At 47.2% G+C, this 18,906-nt stretch overlaps 1 protein-coding gene across 1 annotated transcript in view; it reads left to right on the top strand.

Annotated features, from left to right (window-relative positions):
- The window catches only part of LOC140411421 (uncharacterized), a 196,684-nt gene that overhangs the window by 138,118 nt on the left and 39,660 nt on the right, over positions 1–18,906 (top strand). Inside the window, exons 28-30 of the mRNA XM_072500528.1 lie at positions 666–719; positions 11,143–11,196; positions 12,422–12,493. Of these exons, the coding sequence (XP_072356629.1) occupies positions 666–719; positions 11,143–11,196; positions 12,422–12,493 (180 nt within the window). The remainder of the gene's footprint in view (positions 1–665; positions 720–11,142; positions 11,197–12,421; positions 12,494–18,906) is intronic.

Raw genomic sequence — 18,906 nt, 5'->3', positions numbered from 1 at the left:
AAAATATTTTTTTCTCCATCTGCATTTTAAAAGTTGTTTCCAGACTGCTTGATAACTTGAAAAGAAATAATTGTTTTCTGGAAGAAATTCAAATCTGCTGTTTTGGAAAGGACACAAGAGCATCCAAACCAGGTCTCAGTGCTGTGGGCTGGGCCACACCTTTGAAAGGGGTTTCCTGGTTTATGGGATCGTGTTATTAAATTGGAACAGCTTAAGGGGGAAATTTATTAAGGGTTATACATAGAGTACTGTAGCTGTGTGGGGTATTTATGTTGGTAGTTGATAAAAATGCTTACTATGTGTGTTTATAAAAATGTTAACTAAATTCGTAGAATAAACTTTGTTTTTAATTAAAAGTGCTTAAGGCCTCTGTTGAATAACACCTGAAAGACCGGCCAGAATAAATAAACAGTTGTAGGTCAGGTGAACTCCGTGATATACTTTGGAGTTTTCTAAACCCTGACCCATAACAGCAGATTCAATGGCAGGATGTTGTAGTTTAGCATCAGATGCATGAATTATTAAAATGTTCTTTGTTGTACTAACTTATGGTTCGAAAAATGTGTTGTAAGCAAACTGTCCAACCACTTAAACCAGCAAAACGGTGAAATAAATACTTAACTTAAAGGGTCACAGAATTTAAAGTGCCTTTTCTTCACTGACAGGGTGAACAGGGCCCTGTAGGCGATTTGGGCGAACCGGGTCTTGTTGGCCCTCCGGTGAGTAGCTCACTATTTCACTGCCTTTATCTTGCAACCAATCCGTGGGAACTGTGGTTTGTTTTTGCAGTTGTAGTTAAGTTTGACTTGACTGAGATATTCTTGTGTGTGATTGTTCAGGGGAAGTCTTCAAACAGCTTTGGTTGGTTGCACTACTGTCAAAAATATTCTCTGCTGATAAAAGCTTGAATCATCTCTTAAGGCTAGATGACTGCATAGGGAGTGATCACATTGTATGTTCTTATCTGTGTACATTTGGTAATATACTGTAACAATAATAAGTATGGACCAGTTAAAGAGAACAAAAAGCTCATTACTTTTTATCAGATTAAAATTTCAGAAGCATTTCCTATCTGATAGACCTCTACAAACTACGCTGCAGAAACGGGCAGAATCACTGAATCTTAACACAGCCAGGAAAGTTTCTAATGTTGCACTTTTGTCATCCAATGCAAATGATGTAAACTTTCCTGAATTCTGGTCAAATTAATAACACCTTCTGGAGAATCCAACACTTATGGATGTTATTGGATGGCAGTAACACAATGGCCTGTAGCTTCCTCATTGTGACAATCTCTGATGGATTGCCAGTCTCGACAGTATTCCCCTTGCTGTAATTCCCAAGCCTCTGTCTCGCCCAATCTTCCTCACTCAGCTGGGTGAGGCAGGAGCAGCGAAGTGCGCCCATGGCGTGGAGAAACTGGGGTACAGAGTGGAAAGGCATGTCCCCTTCTACGGTACCAGCTGCTGCAAAGGAAGTGTTTAAAGATACAATTTCAAAGATACGTGGGTCGGAGAATGGGCGGAAAGGATGGTGGGGGTTGTCCTGGAAGGAGGAGTGTGGCGGACCAGCAACGGTGGGGAGTGGGACTGGGAAGATGTGGTGGGTGGGGGCGGGGGAAGAGAGAGAGACAGGAGAAGAGACCTGGAGAGAGTGGGCACTTTCCATCAATAGCACCGAGGATTTGTGTTCCAGAACTTGCCCCCCCCCCCCCCCCCCCAATCAGCAATGTGGAAAATTGTCCAAGTGTGTCCTGTCCGTAAAAATCAGGACAAATCCAATCCAGCCAATTATCACTCCATTAGTCTACTCACAATTATCAGTAACATGTTGGAAGGGATCATCAATAGCACTATCAAGCGGCACTGACTCAGCAATGTCCTGCTCACTGACGCTCAGTTTGAGTTCCGATAGGACCACACAGCTCCTGACCTTTATTGTAGCTAACTGAACCCCAGAGGTGAGGTCAGAGGGACTGTCCTTGACACCAAGGCCACTTTTGATTGAGTATGGCATCAAGGAGCCCAAGAAAACTGGAGTCGATGGGAATCGTGGTGAAAACTCTCCACTGGTTGCAGTCAAACCTAGCACGAAGGAAGATGGTTGTAGGAGACAGAAGTCTCTGTCCCAAGATATTACTGTAGGTGTTCCTCAGGTAGTGTCTTAGGCCCAGTGATCTTCAGCTGCTTCATCAATGCCCATTCCTCCATCATGAGGTCAGAAGTGGGATGTTCACTGAGGATTGCACAATGTTCAGCACCATCTGCGACTCCTCAGATACTGAAGCAGTCCATGTACAAATGCCGAAGACCTGGGCAACATTCAGGCTTGGGTTGATATGAGGCAAGTAACATTCACGTCACACAAGTGCCAGGCAATGACCATCTCCAATTAATGAGAATCTAACCGTCTCCCCTTGACATTCAACGGCATTACCATCGCTGAATTCCCTACTATTCTGGGGGGGGTTACCATTGACCAGAAGTTGAACTGAGTAGCCATATAAATGCTGTGGTTACAAGAGCAGGTGAGAGACTGGGAATACTGAGGTGACCTCTCACACCCAGAAGTACAAGGGCATCAAAAACATGGGAACACCACCATCTGCAAGTTTCCCTCCAAGCCACATAACATCCTGACTTGGAAATATATCACCGTTACTTCACTGTCGTTGGGTCAAAATACGGAAACTCCATCCTTAACAGCACAGTGGGTGTACCTACACCACATGGACTGCAGCGGTTCAAGAAGGCAGCTCACCACCACCTTCACAAGGGCAATTATGGATGGGTAATAAAAATAGTGGTCCAGCAAAAGAAGCCCAGATCGTCATATCCTAGGCCCTACTGGAGCCTACAGAGTCGGGGATCTGGTTTTCCTTGAAGCCCTTGGAGAATACATGCTCCCCTGCTAAAAGGGGCGGAGCTTCCGAGGACTCGTCATTCAGAACCGGACGTCACTCGGAGGAATAGCTTTAACTAAAGGTTCTGTAAAAAAAAATCTTCAATAAACCTTGTTTATCTTGCAACCCGATGTGGACTCCTTCCTTTGGGGGTGGTTACAATTCTGGCGATGAGGAAAACTAACGGTCCCCTGTTGACGCTAGGGGCCTTCTTCCTGGACCACCTACTGGGCCTCCCGTTACAGGACAGGACCCATGGTCCTTTACGATGCTTTTGTTCAGCCGGTAGATGCGTTCGATGCTGGAGTTGAAGGTTTGACCTGTTATGCAGAGCACAGGCGCTACCATTTTCACGGCAACGACAGATGATGAGTGGCGGATGGTGATATTCCTGATGGCGTGTGTGGCTCGGACTACGCGGTGATCTGCGACTTCACGTATCCGGTGCGCTGGACACCCACACTTTCGAAAGCTGGTGGAAATCATCGGCCGGTATTTCAGCCCCCCTCCCTCCCATCATTGTCCAACAGTACCATCTGAATACAGCAGAGGAGGCCCTGGGTGAGTCATTGTCTGACTTCATGACCTGCTTATGCCGCCTTGCTGAGTTTTATGCATTTGGGGTCTCCCTAGCGGGATCGCCTCATTTGGGGCATCGATGACACTGAGACCCAGTGGCGTCTCCTGCGCGGGGCCCACTTTAAGCTCCAGCAGGCGCTGCAGATTGCCCTGTTTCAGGAGAGCATGGAACGTGGCATTCAGGAGATCCAGGATATGGAGGTCAATGTCCTGGGAATCGGGGTATGTGCGGCAGTCGTGCTGGTCATGGCACCACCCTCCACAGCCGGAACATTTTGTTGGTTCGCCTGTGGGCGAGATGCCTCCGTGTGTGACGTGCAGCGGCCGGTGTCGGGGACAGCAGGGAGCCCCGAGGTTCCATCACCCCTGTTGGTGTCGGCACCGGCCCAGCGATTGGGCTTACCACTTGGACACTCCGGCCGAAGAAGAGGCTGTGGTGCAGCTCCACTGCTTAGCGGCGCCCCACGTAACCCCCATCTGCATCCCCATGTAGGTAAATGGACACTGGCTGCACATGGAGCTGGACACTGGGGCACGAGTGTCGGTAATAGGCTAGAGAACCTTTGACCACATCCAGCACAGTGTGCGGATGTTGATATTTCACCCCCCCCCCTTGGCTTGTCTGGCTTTGTATACGAGGGAGTAGTTGCAGATTGCAGAACCTGGGGATGGTGCTCACCCCTGTTGTCTATGGTCATCAGGCGGGCGAGCTCCCCCTGTTTGTGGTTTAGGGTGATGGCCCTAGCCCCTTGGGGTGTGATTGGCTGCACCACCTTTATTTACACTGACACCGTATTGTGAACGTTGGGTCCGGTGGACTGGGCGAGGTGCTCAGTGAAATTCCCTGAAGTTTTTCAGCCTGGTTTGGGGCCCATCCACGGGGCTATGGCCAAGATCCATGGCAATTTGGAGGCTCAACCTCGCTTTCTTAGGGCACTGCCCATGACCTATGCATTGGTGAACAGGGTAAGTGGGGAGACCGACTGCTTGGAGAACCTGGGCATCATTTGGCCGGTGCGTTTTTCGGATTGGGTGGCACCGGTGGTTCCTGTTTTGAAACCAGACTGGACCGTATGCCTCCGCAGCGGCTATAAACTTACAATTAATATGGCCTCATAGTTGGACTGATACCCCAGGCCCACATCGAGGACCCCCATACCAAGCAGTCGGGAGGCTGTACATTCACCAAGCTTGATATGTGCAATGCCTACCTGCAGCTGCCGCTGGATCAGTCCCCATATAAATACTTTACCATCAACACACAGCGTGGCCTCTATGAGTATTTTGGGGTTTTGTCAGCTTTTCCAACATGTTATGGAATTTTGCACGGACTACCAAGGGTTGCGGTATACCTGGATAATGTCCTGGTCACGGTCGCAGCGGACCAGGAACATTTACGGAATCTGGAGGCCATGCTTCGTTGGTTTTCGGAGATGGCATCCACCTGTGGCAGAAGTGTGTCTTTCACGCTAAGAGGTGGTCTACCTGAGCTACTGCGTGGACCATGCCGGATTGCACCTGATGGAGGACAAGGTGTGCACCATACAGCTTGCCCCAGCACTGACTGACGTAACAGGGCTCCGCTCCTTTCTCGGTCTGGTCCGTCCCGAACCTGGCAACGGTGCTAGCTCTTCTGCACCACCTGCTGAAAGAACATCGGGACTGGCTCTGGGGGGCTGACCAGGAGGCGGCTTTCCATCGCGTCAAACGACAGCTGACCTCGACGGGCACGTTGACCCACTATGATGGGGGTAAGGCGCTAGTCATCACTTGCGCTGCGGCGCCCTAAGGGATCGGGGCCGTCCTGACCCATCGGATGCTGGGCGGTAGACCGATCGCCTTCCCGTCAAGGATGCTGACTGCCGCCCAGCGCAAGTATGCACAGAGAGAGAAGGAAGGTTTGGCGGTGGTCTTTGAAGTTAAGCATTTCCAAAAATACGTCTATTGTCGTTATTTTACTGTGGTTACGGATCGCAAACCCCTCTTGATTCTTTTGCGTGAGGATAAGGCGATTCTGCCCATATCATCGGCACGCACCCAGCAGTGGGCTCTGCTGCTCACCGTTTATGAATATTCTCTAAGGCATCGGCCGGGGACTCGGTGCCTGCTGACGGGCTGAGCCAGCTGCCCCTGCCGGCCACGACCTCGCCTCCCCCTCTGGTGGATGGGACAGTGGCTGTGTTGAATTTTATGGATTCCCTGCTGGTTACCGATCTCGCATCCACGACTGGACCCGGACAGAATCTCGTCTTCCGAGGTGGTCAGCATCACCAATTGCCCGGGGAACTGTGGGCTTTTTCAACCCAGATGTCACAGCTAAGTATCGAAGGCGGGGATTTGCTGTGGGGTACATGTGTCATGTTCCCGACTAGGGGTCAGGCACTTGTGTTACGGGACCTACACACCGGGCACCCCAGAGTGACAAGGATGAAGATGCTGCGAGGAGCTATGTGTGGTGCACGAATCCCGCCCCGACGCCGGCTGCCGTATTCTCTGGCGCTGTTTTTTGGGCAGGGGCGTGACTCGCCACGCCGATCGGGGGCCGGTGTCAGCGGCCACCCCCCGGCGATTCTCCGAGCCCCGATGGGCCGAGCAGCCGTCCGTTTTTGGCCAGTTGCGCTGGCATGGGTTACGCATGGTCCCACATGGCGGGACATGGCAGGAAAATCGGCATGGGTGGTCCTCGGGGAGCGCGGGGGGGGCTCCGACCGTGGGGGGGTGGGGGGGGGGGGCCTGGCCCGTGATCGGGTCCCACCGATCTGAGGGCGGAACTGTTCCATGGGGGCACTTCTTCCTTCTGCGCCGGCCCCTGTCGGGCTCCGCCGTGGCCGGCGCGGAGAAGAGAACGCCCCGCCCATGTGGCAAAATACCACGGCCGGTCTGCGCATGCGTGGAATCATGCCGTTTGGCCCGATTCTTGTTCCAGTACCAGACCACACCGAATACCGTGACTGGGGTGACTCCAGGAGAACTGCTGGTGGGTCGATGCCTCTGCACTCGTTTCGGGTTGTTACTCCCGGACATTGGTGTGAAGGTGCGATTTGCCAAGATCAGCAGGTGCGCGCGCCTTCCCCACATCATGTGACCCATCATTTTGCCGCAGGAGACATAATTTTTATCTGTTGGCTATCTGGCACTGTGCTGCAGCAGACTGGTCCGGTGTCCTATTTGTTCAGGTAAGGGTCCAGCAGTTGCGACGACATTTAGACCATCTGCTGGCCCATTGACCGCCTATGTGTCCGCAAGTCCCGTTCCTGAGGGTCCAGGACCATGGTTCAGGGGGCCAGTGATGCCGTCATCCACTTGCCCCAGGACCTCCCTCTGGCAGTGTCCTCATAGGATTCAGAGATGGTGTCCGAATGCCTTGGGGCGTCTGGTGGGGGGACCCGGAGGTACAGGCTCCACCCACCACTGCACTGCTACAGTGTTCCAATCGTAAGGGACATTCTCCGGCACGGTACACTAACTGAAGCCTACAGAGTTGGGGGACCTGGTTTTCCCAGAAGCCCTCGGAGAAATGAAAAATGAAATGAAATGAAAATCGCTTATTGTCACAAGTAGGCTTCAAATGAAGTTACTGTGAAAAGCCCCTAGTCGCCACATTCCGGCGCCTGTTCGGGGAGGCTGGTACGGGAATTGAACCGTGCTGCTGGCCTGCCTTGGTCTGCTTTCAAAGCCAGCGATTTAGCCCTGTGCTAAACCAGCCCCTGATATGCGTTCCCACGCTGAAAAGGTTGGAGCTTCCAGTATAAAGCCAGCCAGCTCAGAACCGGCCGGCATTCACTCGGAGGAGTAGCTTTGACTAAAGGCTCTTTAAGAAATCATCAATAAGCCTTCTGTTTATCCTGCAACCCGATGTGGACTCCTTCCTTTGGGGGTGGTTACAATACAGATCCCATGAAAGAATGAAGAAAAGATATAGGGGCAATTTGTACAAAAGTACAAGAGTTAAACTAACCCTTTATAAAACGCTGATTTAACCCCAGCTAGATTACTGTGATAAATTCTGTGGTACCACATTTTGGAAGGAGGATGTAGAAGTTGTTTATTAGAATACCCAGGATATAAAATTTCAGATCAAAACAAATTACTGCGGATGCTGGAATCTGAGACAAAAAAACGGGACAATCTCAGCAGGTCTCACATAATCTGTGGAGAGAGGAGCTAACGTTTCCAGTCTGGATGACTCTTTGTCAAAGTTTAGCTATGTGGACATATAGAGACACTGCAGTCGTGCTCTTTAAAGAAGCTTAAGTGGAGATTGGATTGAGGTCTTAATGATGCTGAATAGTTTTGATGGAATTGATGAGGAAAAACTGTTTCCAGTGGAGAAAGGTGGGTAACCAGACGACATAGAAGTCAGGTAAGTGGCAAAAGAACTAGAGCTGAGATGAGAATTATTCATAACCAAGCTAGTGGTCATGATCGGGAATGCACAGCCTAAAAGATTCAATCGCAACTTCCAGAAGGGAATTGGACAATCACTTGGGAAGCAAACATTTGCAAGGCTATGGGGGAAAGGTCAGGGGCAGTGGGATTAATTGGATAGGTCACTGATGGAATGGGCTTAGGTGCACTGTTCAGAGCAGCCTCATTTACAGAGTCATTGTATTGTTTTCTATAAATGCCTGGAATTTAAAAGCTCAGTTTCCCAGCAGTGTGCCTATATAGCATCTGATTAATCCCCTGAAATATGCTTTTAATCTTCTCAGGGGCAAAAGATGAAGGACTTTCTGAAATGAATTACTCTGTGACCATGAGCTGACCCATTAATGTAATTACCAGTTCTGTCACCAAAAATAATTACCGGACATTTCCTTCACTAATTCCACAGCTATTTCTGTGCGACTCCTATGTTGGCTGAGTAGATCAGGAACCAACTGGTATTTTAAAATATCCATGTCTTTCATCTCTCAAGACTTCTGCCTCGTAGAGAGCATCACAGACATTTCTAACAAAAGAAAAAAATATCGCTTGAGATGTGTTTTCTTAAAGTTGTCAGTAATGGCAAAACTGTCCTTGTGTGACTAGCATCACACTGGTTGTATTTCATATGTGAACACCAGTTGGAGGTGATATACTCTGGGTAGCTGAATGTTTATAATCCTCAACAACAATATTGGTTTTTCTTCAGAAAACCTAAAGACTGCTGAACATCTTAAGGTCTGTGAGCAATGGTATCCAGTATGTAGAATAAAAAGACTAGAGTATTACTCAAACGGAGAATGACTGCAGAATTCCAAGGAACAGAGAGATTGAGGTGTTCTCATGCACCCAAAATGTTAGTATGCAGACACAGCAAGTAATTAAGGAGGATAGTGGAAAACTATACTTTATTACGAGATGAATTGATCATAAATGTAAGGATGTTATGCATCAGTTGTACAGGGCATTGATGAGGCCACAGAGTGAATACTGGGCTGGATTCTCCGTCTCCCAGCCGAGTGTTTCTTGGCGGTGCGGCGTTCGGTGGTGGCGGGATTTTATACTTCCGCCGCTTGTCAATGGGATTTCCCATTGAAGCCGCCCCATACCGCCGGGAAACACGTGGGCGGGCTTGTGCTGTCGGGGGAAAAGAGAATCACAATAGCCAAACAATTCCGACTACTGTATGCAGTTTTGGTGGTTGTATTTCCGGAAGGATGTAAATATGTTGGAAGTGGTTGAGAGGAGATTTATACCTGGAATGAATGGATTGTTTTATGAGGAAAGGTTAGACAGGCTGGCCTTGTTTCCAATGGAGTTTAGAAGAGTGAGCGGTGACTTGATTGAAATGAATAAGATCCTAAACGGTCTTGACAAGGTGGGTGTGGACAGGATGTTTCCCTTTGTGAGTGAGTCCAGAATTAGGGGCCACTGTTTTAAAATTAGGGGGTTTTAGGACAGAGATGAGGAGAAATGTTTTCTCCTGAGGGTTAGATGACTTTGGAATTCTTTGCCTCAGAGGGCGATGGAGGTGGATCATTGAATATTTTAAAATCGGAGGTAGATAGATTCATGTTACGCAAGGGAATCATTGGTTTTCATGGGTAAATGAGAATGTGGTATTCAAAACACAACCAGATCTCCCATGATCTTATTGAATGGTAGAGCAGGCTTGAGGGGCCAAATGATCTAGTTCCGCTCCTATCTTGTGTGTTCGTTTGTATTTTATTTTCAAAATTATAAGTAAGGTGGCGGGGTTCTCCGTAGCCCAACGCCGAAATCGAGAATGACGATCGGACGGAGAATGGCTCCCGATGCCGAAATCGGGGAAGGCGGCGGTTTGATGCCTTGTAGCGATTCTCCACCCCCTCCAAATCTGCATCATCGGGACGTGCGCTACCCGCAGTCGCAACATCGTGCCGCGTCATCAGCTGGCCCACGCGTGATGTTCCGCCTGTGGTCCCAGAGGTCGGGAGCCTGGCGTGCCGGTTCCAGACAGTGTCCAGCGCCGTCACACTCTGCCGAGATTCGTGCCGTTGGCCGGGGTCTTCGGTTAGGTCTGGGGGGAGTGGTGGGGAAAGGCCAGGAGGTGTGCTGTGGGGTCGGGGTGGGCGGGTACACGGCACAGCACGGCTGGCGCCATGTTTTCTGGCGCGACTTGTGGGGGTGTAGGCCGCTTGTCAGCCCAGCGCGTGTGCGGCCCGGGCCGGTGATTCTCTGGCTGTTTTCTGCGGGTTCCACGGAAGTTCCACGTGGCGCCGGTGCTAGCCTCTCACTGTTACCTGAATCGGCGAGGGTTTTGCACTGATTTTCCCATCGTGGAACATCACAGCTCCTCCGTTGGCGTCAGCACTTCGCCTCAGAAATGGAGAGTCTAGCTCTAGGTATTTCCAAGATGACAGCAATATTGAGTGGAGCTTTATTTCTTGTGACGGTATATATCTCTGAAAGGTTAGGTTGGTGACGCTGGGTTGTTCTTGCAGCAAAGGAGATTGAAGGGAGATTTTACCAAGGTGTACAAGATTCTGACAGATGAAAAATAGATAGAAATGAGTCAAGCACTGTTTGCATTCTCAGAAGAGTTATATTTTACATTACATTAACTTGATGTATCCCCTTGTGGATCGCAGTTTGAGTGGTGATCAGATCAAAAGGATTTGAAAGGATATCTATGGATAAAAAGATATAAATGCTCAAAATCTAGCTAAATGGAGAGCTGCACCATTGACGGCCATGCCTTCAGCTGTCTGGGCCCCATGCCCTGGAATTCCCTCTCTGAACCTTTCTGCCTCACTCTGCTCCTTTTAAAACCTTCCTCCTTGACCAAACCTTTGACCACCTGCCCTAATGTCTCCTTATGTGACTCGCTGTCCAATTTAATTTGGCAATGCCTCTGTGAAGCAACTTGGGATGGACGTATTGTTGTTCTTGAAAGACTTTGACGCGATATGGTCATCCAAACACTAGAGGGAGGACTAGGCCTTTGCTGTTGGCTCAACACCCACGAGGTGATCCGGTAGAAATCAAGAACTTTTCCTGAACACTGATTAAAACAAGGACTAAAGAATTAAATACCCTCCAAACAATGTTCATTATCTGCCATAGTTTCTTCCCAAGGCACACGCTTCAATAAATACCACCTCAATGTGAGTTACTTCATGTTGTCAGTGGATAAACTGATCCCACACTGTAAATTGTGCAGAAATTCATGCTCCATATTTCTCTGTTTTGGACAGGGTGACCGAGGCCGATCTGGTGGTGTTGGTCCTGCTGGTCCACCAGGCCCAGCTGTGAGTATTTTCTTCAATGTTTTACATATTTTTGCATCTGTACATGTTTATATAATCTTAGTTTCTGCTCATTAAACTGTTAGCTGGGTTAATATCTTTCTGTGCATTATTCATAACAAACAAGACGGTAGGTTTGCTTTTCCATTACACTATTAAAGGCATCAATCTATTTAAAATAAGCCAGTTAATGGAACCCGCTAAAAGAAGAATGCTGCACGATTTCAAGCCAATAACATGTTCATTAGAAATGAAATGTTGCGTCAGATCAGATTGTGGTCATTTACTTGTGAGTATTGGTACTGTATTAGGGTGTTTATTATTAATAACAATGGATAACATTGAAAATGTCAATGGGTCAGTGAAAACAGGACATCATCAAAGTTACAGATACTGGTCTTACTGGTGGGATATTTAGACCAGAGTTATACTGCAGGCAAACAGTTGATTTCTAGCCAGGGGCAACAGAGCTTTGCTGACTGATCCTGAACGTTGGTTGAATCCAAATGTGTGGAGAATGCTGACATTTACAGCAAAGTTTAAACAGTGTTCCCAGGGGAATTGATTTTAAGTCTGGCTTTGCATCAGGCAGCACCCAGTGTGAAACCCAGGTGCTGTGACACTATCTGCTGGATCTAGAGTTGTACCTCTTACTCGAGAGTGCTTTGTGTGACTTTGCTCCCATTGCTGTGCAAAGGCAGAATTGCGTATGCATTGATGCAAACTGCGCATTGTAACTGGGACCGCTAAAGTGTGGTTCTGTGCTGCTAAAATAAAGGATGGGCTACTTTGCATGTAGCTCCTGAAAGTAAGGGATATGTTCCATCAATGCGTCTATTTAATTCTTGCTAGACAGTATTTACACAGTAACAGCAGGGCAGCAGCACAGGTGGTTGAACTGAAAGAGTTCAGTGTTACTGAGGAATTTAAACCACAAGGGGGAAAAAAATCACGTAAAAGCGAGCTAAAGTAGACGAGGTCAGAAAGACTGCTACTGGTGCTGGAGAATGTTAAAGTACATGTCAAATAAATTAAACATTGGAAGTTTGAGAAAGTCTTCGGAACAGAACCAGTTTACAATATACTTCTGTTCTCCTGAGGTGACGGTGATGCAAATAGGGAACAAGTAACACCAAGTTTTGTCGTAATGATATCTCTTAATTGGATAATATTTCCAATTCAAATATTTTATGACATGATTTCTTTTTCCTGCTCCTGAATATTGCAGGGTCCTGCTGGTGACATTGGCTATCCTGGTCTTCCAGGTCCTGCTGGGTTGCCTGGTGCTCAGGGTGATCGGGTAAGAAATATCTCTTTGTACCGGAGTTCAGTAACAAATCTAAACCTTGCCCTCCAACATGCTCCCATGTTATAATTGTGATTCAAAACTGGATATTTACAGGGGTCGACAGAGGAGGGGCGTTGGGGGAAGTGAGATAGAAAGATTAAATGATTAATGCTCCTGTTCTATGTGTATTGCTAAAATTTCACTGCAAAATGAGGATTCTTGTTGATTTTTCTTTTTCAGAAATCCACAGTGAAAGTGAACACAGGGAATTAGTAATCTAATATTGGAGCCAAAATTCTTGGGCGGGATTCTCCGTCCCGCCAGTTTGCAGGCGTGCCCCCGCCTGCAGCGGGATTCTCTGTTCCCGCAGCCAGCCAATGAGGTTTCCCATTCTGGCCACCCCATGCCGTCGGGAAACCCCAGGCGTGGGTGCACTGACGGCGGATCAGAGGATTCCGCTGCTTATCTTTAGTCAGAAGTGCCTGATTTCTATTTTGTTGTTGTTTTTAGTTAAATGAACCCCAAACACCGAAGTTGCAGAAAGATATATTTTTGAAACATTCACTGATTCTGGTGAAAACCAAAACCAGGCAGTCATGGACACAAAAACAGTGAGGGTTTTTCCAAATTTCCCAGCGAGCTTCATACCACTGCATCTGTTGGGAAGTTTGATAGTACATTTACCGCACCCATTATCCGGCGCCCCCAAATCCGAAGGATCCGAAAACGGAGTGCCATCCTTATCGTCACGCCCGGGTCGTGGCGCACCGATCCCCTACTCTTTGTGTCCGGTCTTATTTATTCCATGTGGAGATTAACAGTGTGGAAGCCGGCCTAATACGCCTCTCACTCCTTCCCTGTGGCAAAGAAATCAGCCCGGCTTTAACTTATGAATTATTATTGGGAAAATGTCCAGGCCTGAGTGTCCTGGATGCGGCTGTTAATATTAAATGTCAATATATGATGGAGGAATACTACAGCAGCTTGTCTTTTACCGTCAGTAGGTTTATTATGCATCTTCGACCGAGATGCAAACTCCTCACCATAACTGTTTCAGCTGTGTCCATTTAATACTCTTTATAGAAGTTGTGCCTATAACCATTATGTATCTTTAATAAGACAAGTAGCTTAACAATGTAATTGTCACTGGAGAAAGGTATTGACACATTGCCAATGGGTCCGAGACCTGTAGCTAAAAACATGGACAACTTCAACACAGAAAGGGAGCCATTCAGTCCATTGCATCTATGTTGGCTCTTTGCCAGATCTATCCGAAACGAACCCCATGGCCTTGTTTCCTCCTATAACCCTGTGGATGTTTCTTCAGCTTCATATGTTTATTTCCTCTTCCTTTGAAAGATGCAGCCTCTGCTGCTTGCTGTGGTTACACATTCCCTGCTCCATCAACACTTTGTGCAACGATATTTCTTTGAATGTTTCCCCCCTACACTTTTACTGACTATGTTACATCGAAGGACCCCCTCATCACTAACACCCCAGTCAAGGAAAATTGGGCTCTCCTTAGTTGTCCGATGAAAATGCTTCATTATTTTAGAAATCTCAAATAAACCGTCTCTTTGTTTTCTCTGCTGTAAGTCATAGCAAGTCTCTCCCCATGATTATAATTGCCAATCCCAGGTTCATCACAGTGGAAGTATGCTATACATTCTCTTAGATTTTAATGTCCTTTTAGTACTTGATGTCCTGTAGCCAACCGTTTTCTAGAACAGATCTACTATAATCTCTTTGTTTCTTAACTCCAAATGCCTTTGGTCTTTTCTATCTGTCACAGATTCTGACAATTAGAACATAGAACATAGAAAATACAGCACTGAACAGGCCCTTCGGCCCACGATGTTGTGCCGAACCTTTGTCCTAGATTAATCATAGATTATCATTGAATTTACAGTGCAGAAGGAGGCCATTCGGCCCTTTGAGTCTGCACCGGCTCTTGGAAAGAGCACCCTACCCAAACTCAACACCTCCACCCAACACCAAGGGCAATTTGGACATTAAGGGCAATTTATCATTGGCCAATTCACCTAACCCACACATCTTTGGACTGTGGGAGGAAACCGGAGCACCCGGAGGAAACCCACGCAGACACGGGGAGGACGTGCAGACTCCGCACAGACAGTGACCCAAGCCGGAATCGAGCCTGGGACCCTGGAGCTGTGAAGCAATTGTGCAATCCACAATGCTACCGTGCTGCCCTTGAGAACAAATAAATCTACACTATGTCATTTTACCGTAATCCATGTACCTATCCAATAGCTGCTTGAAGGTCCCTAATGTTTCCGACTCAACTACTTCCACAGGCAGTGCATTCCATGCCCCCACTACTCTCTGGGTAAAGAACCTACCTCTGATATCCCTCCTATATCTTTCACCTTTCACCTTAAATTTATGTCCCCTTGTAATGGTTTGTTCCACCCGGGGAAAAAGTCTCTGACTGTCTACTCTATCTATTCCCCTGATCATCTTATAAACCTCTATCAAGTCGCCCCTCATCCTTCTCCGTTCTAGTGAGAAAAGGCCTAGCACCCTCAACCTTTCCTCGTAAGACCTACTCTCCATTCCAGGCAACATCCTGGTAAATCTTCTTTGCACCTTTTCCAAAGCTTCCACATCCTTCCTAAAATGAGGCGACCAAAACTGTACACAATACTCCAAATGTGGCCTTACCAAAGTTTTGTACAGCTGCATCATCACCTCACGGCTCTTAAATTCAATCCCTCTGTTAATGAACGCGAGCACACCATAGGCCTTCTTCACAGCTCTATCCACTTGAGTGGCAACTTTCAAAGATGTATGAACATAGACCCCAAGATCTCTCTGCTCCTCCACATTGCCAAGAACTCTACCGTTAGCCCTGTATTCCGCATTCATATTTGTCCTTCCAAAATGGACAACCTCACACTTTTCAGGGTTAAACTCCATCTGCCACTTCTCAGCCCAGCTCTGCATCCTATCTATGTCTCTTTGCAGCCGACAACAGCCCTCCTTACTATCCACAACTCCACCAATCTTCGTATCGTCTGCAAATTTACTGACCCACCCTTCAACTCCCTCATCCAAGTCATTAATGAAAATCACAAACAGCAGAGGACCCAGAACTGATCCCTGCGGTACGCCACTGGTAACTGGGATCCAGGCTGAATATTTGCCATCCACCACCACTCTCTGACTTTTATCGGTTAGCCAGTTCGTTATCCAACTGGCCAAATTTCTCACTATCCCATGCCTCCTTACTTTCTGCATAAGCCTACCATGGGGAACTTTGTCAAATGCCTTACTAAAATCCATGTACACTACATCCACTGCTTTACCTTCATCCACATGCTTGGTCACCTCCTCAAAGAATTCAATAAGATTTGTAAGGCAAGACCTACCCCTCACAAATCCGTGCTGACTATCCCTAATCAAGCAGTGTCTTTCCAGATGCTCAGAAATCCTATCCTTCAGTACCCTTTCCATTACTTTGCCTACCACCGAAGTAAGACTAACTGGCCTGTAATTCCCAGGGTTATCCCTAGTCCCTTTTTTGAACAGGGGCACGACATTCGCCACTCTCCAATCCCCTGGTACCACCCCTGTTGACAGTGAGGACGAAAAGATCATTGCCAACGGCTCTGCAATTTCATCTCTTGCTTCCCATAGAATCCTTGGATATATCCCGTCAGGCCCGGGGGACTTGTCTATCCTCAAGTTTTTCAAAATGCCCAACACATCTTCCTTCCTAACAAGTATTTCCTCGAGCTTACCAATCTGTTTCACACTGTCCTCTCCAACAATATCGCCCCTCTCATTTGTAAATACAGAAGAAAAGTACTCGTTCAAGACCTCTCCTATCTCTTCAGACTCGATACACAATCTCCTGCTACTGTCCTTGATCGGACCTACCCTCGCTCTAGTCATTCTCATATTTCTCACATATGTGTAAAAGGCCTTGGGGTTTTCCTTGATCCTACCCGCCAAAGATTGTTCATGCCCTCTCTTAGCTCTCCTAATCCCTTTCTTCAGTTCCCTCCTGGCTATCTTGTATCCCTCCAATGCCCTGTCTGAACCTTGTTTCGTCAGCCTTACATAAGTCACCTTTTTCCTCTTAACAAGACATTCAACCTCTCTTGTCAACCATGGTTCCCTCTCTCGACCATCTCTTCCCTGCCTGACAGGGACATACATATCAAGGACACGTAGCACCTGTTCCTTGAACAAGTTCCACATTTCACTTGTGTCCTTCCCTGACAGCCTATGTTCCCAACTTATGCACTTCAATTCTTGTCTGACAACATCGTATTTACCCTTCCCCCAATTGTAAACCTTGCCCTGTTGCACGTACCTATCCCTCTCCATTACTAAAGTGAAAGTCACAGAATTGTGGTCACTATCTCCAAAATGCTCCCCCACTAACAAATCTATCACTTGCCCTGGTTCATTACCCAGTACTAAATCCAATATTGCCCCTCCTCTGGTTGGACAATCTACATACTGTGTTAGAAAAGCTTCCTGGACACACTGCACAAACACCACCCCATCCAAACTATTTGATCTAAAGAGTTTCCACTCAATATTTGGGAAGTTAAAGTCGCCCATGACTACTACCCTATGACTTCTGCACCTTTCCAAAATCTGTTTCCCAATCTGTTCCTCCACATCTCTGCTACTATTGGGGGGGGCTATAGAAAACTCCTAACAAGGTGACTGCTCCTTTCCTATTTCTGACTTCAACCCATACTACCTCAATAGGGTGATACTCCTCGAACTGCCTTTCTGCAGCTGTTATACTATCTCTAATTAATAATGCCACCCCCCCCCCCCCACCTCTTTTAACACCCTCCCTAATCTTATTGAAACATCTATAACTAGGGACCTCCAACAACCATTTCTGCCCCTCTTCTATCCAAGTTTCCGTGATGGCCACCACATCGTAGTCCCAAGTACCGATCCATGCCTTAAGTTCACCCACCTTATTCCTGATGCTTCTTGCGTTGAAGTATACACACTTCAACCCATCTCCGTGCCTGCAAGTACTCTCCTTTGTCAGTGTTCCCTTCCCCACTGCCTCATTACACGCTTTGGCGTCCTGAATATCGGCTACCTTAGTTGCTGGACTACAAATCTGGTTCCCATTCCCCTGCCAAATTAGTTTAAATTTAGTTTCTGTATTTGAACCTTAGGTTTTTGTTGTTCCTCATCTTCTATCACTATCATTCTATTGAGTGGATTATCCCATTTCACGGTTTCCTCCTAACCGCATTATTCATGCTTATCCAGTTCAAATTGCCTCTTCTACATGGCTTTGTCCATTTCACTAACCAGTCTCTGGCACCCTGAAGTATTTTGTCAACATCTTTATTGTTGTGCCAACTGCAAATTTAGATATTGTGCCCATGACACCCACATCAAATCATCTGTACACATATCAAAACGAAAGTGGATTAATTGGAGTACGTCAATCCAAATAACACCAATCTACTGTAAACTTTTGTTGGCTGTCCACTAATCAACCTTCCCTCCACGCTGCACATTTTCTGTTACCCCATAATTGCAAAAGTTACGTGAATCACCTTCTGGTATCCATACTGAACATTGCCTTTATCCATTCAATCAGGCTGCTGCTTCTGTAGCTCCTACATTTCATGGTTTCAGTTACTTCTTTCGTAAAGGGTGCATTGCAAAATGGCTGACTCTTAAGATGTGCATAAAACATTCATGCAGTGCTGGTGACTTTCACTGCAAGTCAAAATACTGAGCCTTCATATTGGTACTAATGTTGTGGCCAGGGTAAATAATGCTGCCTGGAGTGGTACCTGCTGCAAGGTAATAGCTTCCTAATCCCTATGTGCCCCCTGTCACGGACAGAAGTGGGAGGGGGTCAATTTATGCTGCCCTGATTTTCCTGCCCTCGACTCATCCGTAAGCACCATTTTGATTTCCCTCTTTATAAATGGTGGTGTACTTTCCCCAACCCTTAATTTTGGAAAGGTTCCACTTCTCTGTTAATGACTTGCACAGAAAACTTGAATTGAGTCAAAAAGAAAAGGGACCGTTTATTTTTGCACATTCACAAGGGGGGTTTTTGCAATGTCCACCCCTTTTTGCACTCACACGATAAATGGGGGATAAGGAAAAGGGTTGAGAGCAATATAAAACTCTGAGTTTTACCCATGTCCAGGGTCCGGAATCATGAGTCAACCGCAATGTTCCTTCTGAGGGGAGGGTGGCTGATTGTGGAAGGCTTTGTCTCTCTGGAGTGAGACTTGTATGACAGGAGAAGGCGTGTAGAACGAGTCAGGAGGCACGAGTTCAGAGGTTTCAGCAGTTGGCAAGTTTGATTGGGGTGTGGGGTCTTTCCGCTGCCACTGCTGGTTGGTGGACAGCGCAGGCTGTTGCCTGGAGACTTTGTTGGTAGAACTGCCAGA

Source organism: Scyliorhinus torazame, chromosome 4 (assembly GCF_047496885.1).
Source record: "Scyliorhinus torazame isolate Kashiwa2021f chromosome 4, sScyTor2.1, whole genome shotgun sequence".
Lineage (NCBI taxonomy): Eukaryota > Metazoa > Chordata > Chondrichthyes > Carcharhiniformes > Scyliorhinidae > Scyliorhinus > Scyliorhinus torazame.
Note: the sequence above shows the minus strand (reverse complement) of the source record. Positions and strands in the feature narration are given on the sequence as shown.